Source organism: Amblyomma maculatum, chromosome 3 (assembly GCF_055883805.1).
Source record: "Amblyomma maculatum isolate TAMU_Amacu chromosome 3, ASM5588380v1, whole genome shotgun sequence".
In the NCBI taxonomy this organism is placed as follows: Eukaryota; Metazoa; Arthropoda; class Arachnida; order Ixodida; family Ixodidae; genus Amblyomma; species Amblyomma maculatum.
In genome coordinates, this window is record NC_139346.1 from 221,813,298 (window position 1) to 221,819,761 (window position 6,464).

General features: G+C 50.1%; 1 protein-coding gene across 1 annotated transcript; it reads left to right on the forward strand.

The window, feature by feature from the left end:
• Nucleotides 1–286: 286 nt before the first annotated feature.
• LOC146197773 (uncharacterized) lies at nt 287–5,330 on the forward strand. The gene is made up of 5 exons (XM_084597238.1): nt 287–605; nt 1,477–1,602; nt 2,689–2,812; nt 3,806–3,974; nt 5,226–5,330. Exons 1-5 carry the CDS (start codon nt 287–289, stop codon nt 5,328–5,330), a joined length of 843 nt encoding a protein of 280 aa, XP_084453364.1.
• Nucleotides 5,331–6,464: the final 1,134 nt, after the last annotated feature.

Below are 6,464 nucleotides of genomic sequence, written 5' to 3' on the forward strand. Positions count from 1 at the left end.
ACAGGAATGCAGGCACGCGCGGCTGTCTTTGGCACAGGAATGCAGGCACGCGGCTGCTTTCGGCACAACCCAGTGAGACAGTTACCGCGCCTTTCCCTTCCTATAAATCAATCAGGTTTAAAATCTCGGCTCTGGGCAATAAACGTTGTTGTTCCCGGCCGACCAGCGTTCGTGTTGCAGCGCGTGTTTGCGCTGGCTTTACTACAGTGGCGACGAGTTCGAAAATTACCCATGTGTAAAGGTTGAAGCCGACAGCCTGCCGCAACGTGAAGCACCGACGAGAGCTATGACCAACCTGCAGCTCCCGACTTTCGATGACACATCAGATAAGTTGAAAGCGTACCTTACATGGGCTGAAGCATATTTTGAAGCCAATGCTTTTACCGACCCAAGACGACAGCGAGCCTTGCTTGTGGCAACACACAGCACGCAGACTGTTCAAGTGTTAGCAGGACGAATTGCACCTCGGACGCCGAATTCCCTCACTTATGACGAAGGAGGCGCAGCTTTAAATAGCTACTACGACCCGAAGCGTCACGAGATAGCGGAGAGCTATAAATTCTTCACCCGTTGTCAACAAGAGGGTGAGGCAATGCAGGCACTTCTGGTCGAAATACGGCGCATAGCAGACGGCTGCAATTTTGGGACTGCGCTAGACCGAATGCTGAGGGATAGAATTGTTTGCGGTGCACGGTCAACTAACCTACGCAAGCAGTTACTGGCGAAGAATGACTTGACGCTGGAGGAGGCTGAAACGCTGGCAATAGCAGCAGAAACAGCCGAGAACGATGCAAACGATATTAATGCAGAACTACCAACAGTGCTAAGAATGCAAGCCAGTCATCGCTCTCCATCGCGAGATAATCATACCAGCGGCGCAGTGCAAGAGTGCGGACGATGTGGAAGCGCGACACACGGTGATAACGCTTGCCGCTGGGCTAACGCACGATGTTTCCGCTACAGGCAACGCAGTCATTTGGCAAAGAAATGCTACAAGACCAGAACAGATGGAAATGCTGCTAGGTGAACTGCGAGTGTCAAGGCACTGACAGTTGAAACAGCGTCTGGCAACGAGAGCATGGATGAGGCACACGTCTGGACGTTAATTTCGGAAAGGAAAAACGGGTTGGAACCATCGTTTCGCCGCACATTTCGGTGGAGGGAAATAGATCTGGAAAGGGAAGTGGACACAGGATCCCCGGTGTGCGTCATATCACGGAACGTTTACGACTGACACCGAACGCAGTGGCCACGCTTGAAAACGCCACATGTGAAGTTATGTTACGCGGGACAACTGCCGGTGCTTGGCGAACTCGAACTTCCGGTGCGCTACAAAAATGTGTCGGTAACCTGTCCACTTATTGTGCTTGACTGTTCAGGACCGAGCCTGTGCGGTCGTGATCTGATTGCGGCACTTGGCAGGACGGGCGTGCCGATGACAGAATTCACTGCGCCGGATTCGACAACAAGAAACGACCACATGCGACCACATGGTGAACAGACTGCTCGTTGAGTATAAAGATGTCTTTTCGACAGACCAGGGGCTCATCAAGGGACCGCCAGCCAGCCTAAAGCTCAAGGAGACTGCGACGCCGAAGTTCTGTAAGGCCAGATCACTTCCTTACGCCCTCCGTGATCAGGTCTCTCGTGAAATTGATCGGTTATTGTCCCTTGGTGTCTTATCACCCGTGCAACATTCAGAATGGGCTACGCCCATCGTAGTTGTCCTGAAAAAGGATGGCACCGTAAGAATATACGGAGACATTAAAGTCACGCTTAACCTGGCTTGTGATATAGAGCATTACCCACTTCCAGTGGTCGAGGACATATTCGCGAACTTAAATAGAGGTGAATACTTCAGCATCTTGGATTTGAAAGACGCGTACAATCAAGTGCCCCTGGACGAAGCGTCACGCGGACTTTGTGTCACCACCACGCATCGCGGACTTTTTCGTTACAACAGACTTCCGTTTGGAATAGCTTCTGCCCCAGCTATATTTCAACGAAAGATGGATGCTGTAGTCAGCGGGCTACCAGGCGTCCAAGCCTACCTTGATGTGTTAGTGTCCGAAGGCAAAGGAGACAACGGAACGCGGCTCAAGAATGTGTTGGAACGATTCCGGGAGTATGGTATCAAGCTTAGGGCCGACAAATGCAAGTTCCGGCAGACTTCAGTGACTTACCTTGGGCATCGTATAGATCGGTAAGGCCTACACCCTATCGAAAAAAACGTAGACGCCATTATGCAAGCCCCGCGCCCAAGTAACGTGAGCGAGCTGCGTTCGTTCCTTGGTATGCTCACGTACTACGCACGGTTTCTGCCGAATATGTCAACTGTGCTCAGCCTGTTATATCGACTCATGGGAAAGAGAACACGTTGGGAGTGGTTAGAGCCGCAGCAGTCGGCGTTCGAGCGAGCTAAGCAAAGCCTGAAGAATGCACAAATTCTCGTGCATTTTGATCCCAATAAGGAGCTGAAATTAAAGTGTGACGCCTCTCCGTATGGTGTGGGCGCAGTGCTGTTTCATTCGATAGGAAATGAAGACATGCCAATTGGGTTCCGTTCCGGAACACTAACAAAAGCAGAACAAAACTACTCGCAGCTGGAGCGAGAAGCACTAGCCCTCATCTTTGGCGTTTCTCGTTTTCGTGACTATCTTCTAGGTCGGCAGTTTACCCTGGTGACCGACCATCAACCACTGCTGGAACTGCTCAGGCTTGACCGTCAGACACGGCCGATGGCTGCCGCGCGAATTCAACGGGGGGCACTATACTTGGGTGGCTACCAGTACAAGTTACAGTACGTGCCAGGGAAACAGCTACTGATAGCAGATGCCCTCAGCATACTACCAGCGCCGACTACGGAACCGGGGACCCAGGGTGAACCGCCGGAGTATGTCCTTTCATTGGAATCCCTGGAAGAAGGTTTAGGGACGACGCGTGAATTGCAAGAGGTGACGGCCAAAGACCCGAGGTTAGCCAGTGTCAAACACTACATTTTGCATGGATGGCCTAAAACGTCTGAAGGAATGGCGATAGACTTGTTGCCGTTTTTTGATCGTAGATTGGAGCTATCGTGGGCTACCCGTCTTATCTACTGGGGCAACAGAGTGTTGATACCGCGGAAAGCGCAGGAACGGATGTTGCAGCTGCTAGATGAAACCCATCAGGGATCCTCGGCAATAAAATCAGTCGCGCTTTCATTGTTTTGGTGGCCAGGCCTGGACAGGGACATTCAAAACTTGTCTGCGCAGTGTCGCAACTGCGCGCAGAACCTGCCAATGCCTACGGCAGCCCCACTAGGGAGTTGGCCGAAGACCGCGGACCGGTGGTCTCGTATTCACATCGGTTTTGCAGGGCCGTGGCAAGATGATACTGATAGTGGTTGATGCCCACACGAAGTGGATTGAAGCAGTACCATTGAAGCGCGCGAATGCCGCTAGTACAATTCGATGCCTAAGGAGCATGCTTTGCCGGTTTGGCGTGCCACGAACAATCGTGTCCGATAATGGCACCCAATTCACAAGTCAGGAATTCGCCACTTTCGTATCGAGAAACAATATGGTGCACCTGCGCACTGCGCCTTTCCACCCCCAGTCTAACGGAGTAGCAGAAAGAGCGGTTCGGACCGTGAAGGACGGGTTGCGGAAAATGGGAGACGGACAGCTGGAAGACAACCTCATACGTTTGTTATTCAACTACAGGCGGACCCCCCCAAAGAGAAGGAAGGTCAACTTCCCAGATGTTTCTCGGCTATCAGCTACGTTCCCGGCTAGACAGATGTCTGCCCCCCCAGAGATGCGGACTCGTCGGCGGACGCTCACGACTGGAACATCATGCCAGGTAGCAGCGTATACGTGCGGAACTACGACGCCGGCCAAAGATGGGTGCCTGGGAGTGTACAGACCACGTCGGGGGCGAGAATGATAACATTGAACACGCCAACCGGAGTATTGCAGCTCCACGTCGACCAAGTCCGCCGTCGTCAAGAGTTTATGCCAGGGACTGCGTCTGTAGAGGTTACTGCAAACGCGCAGTTGGAAGGCGGTCCTGACAAGGCGACCAGTGCGGATCTGCCACCAGTGCATACACCCAGGAACACTGAATCGGAGCAAGAACAAAGCCCTCAAGCGTCAGCAACCGACCAGAGTGAAGTACCATCTGCAGCAACAACGGAGCACCCACTGGTTCCGTCGGAATTGACTGAAACCCTGCAGCCCACGCTCAGACGATCCATCAGAATAAGAAAACCAGCACAGCGGTTTCAATTTTAATGGAGGAGAAATGTATTTCTTGGGTTGTGCCGAAGGCAGCCGCGTGCCTGCGTTGCTGTGCCAAAGATAGCCATGCGTGGCTGCGTTCCTGTGCTGAAGGCAGCCGCGTGACTACGTTCCTGTCGCTCGCACTTCTCTCCCTCTTCTGTAACCCTCTCAGCACGAGAGGTTTAAAATCTCGGCTCTGGGCAATAAACGTTGTTGTTCACTGCCGACCAGCGTTCGTGTTGCAGCGCGTGTTCGCGCTGGCTTTACTACACAAAGTAAACAAACAAGAAAACGAGGTCCTGCTATCACCGTGACAATCCTCTGCCATGGATACGTGCGGCTACGACTGAGGACATCATCATCATTGAATTTACGAAGTGCCCTAAAGCCTTTAAATGACAAATAGTAAGTTTACAGCCACTGTCTACTCATATGGATATGAAAAAGAAATAAGGTTCTTTTAGCAGGTTCTTTGATATTTTAAACCCCACTGATTGCTTTGTGTCTAATCAGATTGCTCGTCCTGAACTCTGAGCCTAATTGTTGTACTACTTACGAAATTTGAGAGTGCTCTAATATTCTGTATAGTGCATTCGACGATACGAACGACAAAGCAGGCCAGTTATGCCGGACACAGAATAGTTGCTTGTTTGAACCATAGAACCCGCACAAAGCACTCCTGTAACATCCGAATAAAGAATCGTTCCAGCCTCAGCTTGGCATACTGGCCAGGCATAGCAGAGCAAATTTCGCGTTTCGTAAGCGCTTCATTTCTCTACGTGATCTTACTGGCAAACACTTGCAATACACCGTGCAACCTGAAGTTCCAACAGACGTTGTTACTGTCCACTTCACGCTCCGTCAATGGTGAGATTGCGGCGATACCCTACCTGAATGTTCAGTCTAAGCTCAACATCTTGAGCATGCTTGTTAGTACTGGTGCGCTGTTTTTTCCCACCTTAGATGGTCCTACGTACTTGCTCGCCACAGTTCCTTCAGCGGCAAACACGCGGTGGAAAATCTGTCGACGAGATTGAGGAATACTGGCCGGCGGCCCTGGCTGACTAGTAGACAGAGCATTCCCTCGTTTGTTAAATTTGTTTGTCATCCCACGTGTGGAATTCTTCCTGCAGTACAACCGCCGAGAGCTATAGCTAAACGAGTGCACGCCTGGGGTCACCTCTTGGTCCTTGGCATCACTGTACTTGGCTGTGCTTGCTGGAAATTCAATTATCCCCTTTGTGCGTAACGTTCTTGTGCGTATGCTACTCATGTGTGTTGCAACATTTGCGTGTTTGCACAAGGACGCGTAGATATTTGATTTTGTGACAGTAATAGTAGTGTAAATGCTGGTGTGTTGTCGGTAATTCCTTACCTGTACTTAGCTTCACCCAGTGTTGTTAGAAAAGAGCAGATCTACAGGCTTATAATAATTGTCTCTATACGTGCGTGATTGACAGATGAGGGCATGAGGAAAGCGGAGCTGTGGAATTTATCCGTTGATTACCAGCCGAATACAGGTAATAAATCTCTACGAAGGGTCGTTAGGCAGAAATTAAGTAATTAATCCTGTTCTCAACTTCACTGAAAGGGTGTATTTCTCCGAAAGTGACCACTATAGAGCAAATATATGCATTTAAAGTTAGTATCAGTTAATTTTTTAGTTTGACATGGCGTCAGCCTGGAAAATTCATGCGGACAATGTGTACAAAGATGGAGAAAAACAGCTCACAGGATGGTTACTGCAGTGCAGCGACAGATTCAGCGGCACCTTAGAGAATATACTAAAGCAAAAAGCTTCAGAGCGGAATGTGTTTATCCATCGTTATAGAGAGCACGTTTTATGGGGGAAAAAGAAAGATACAAGGTTCTCAATGCGGATTTTCAGAAAATATCAAGGGGAGATAAGAATGCCTTCCTGAACATACAGTGCCAAGCAGTTAGGAACAGCCAATTGAGGAACACAAGAGCTCTGTATAAGACAATCAAAGATATCAAAGGAAGCTTCTGTGCTAAGCTGGGCGTGATAAAGGACAAACGAGGCAAGGACCTCACTGAAGCCTCAGAGATAAAGAAGAGGTGGCAGGAATACACAGAACTGTACAAGAAGGACCCGAATGTGTAAACCCAACATAAGACGGTTGTGATTCCTGATCTCGAGCCGGGCATCATGAAGAGTGAAGCTGAATGGGCCTTAGCCAG

What these genes read in the sequence shown, in the direction of transcription:
- LOC146197773 (XM_084597238.1), top strand. Translation starts at nt 287, where the DNA reads ATGACCAACCTGCAGCTCCCGACTTTCGATGACACATCAGATAAGTTG. An exon ending in TGAGGCAATGCAGGCACTTC is followed by an intron (nt 606 to 1,476) that starts TGGTCGAAATAC and finishes AACAAGAAACGA; the next exon opens with CCACATGCGACCACATGGTG. An exon ending in TGCAGCTCCACGTCGACCAA is followed by an intron (nt 3,975 to 5,225) that starts GTCCGCCGTCGT and finishes TTCCCACCTTAG; the next exon opens with ATGGTCCTACGTACTTGCTC.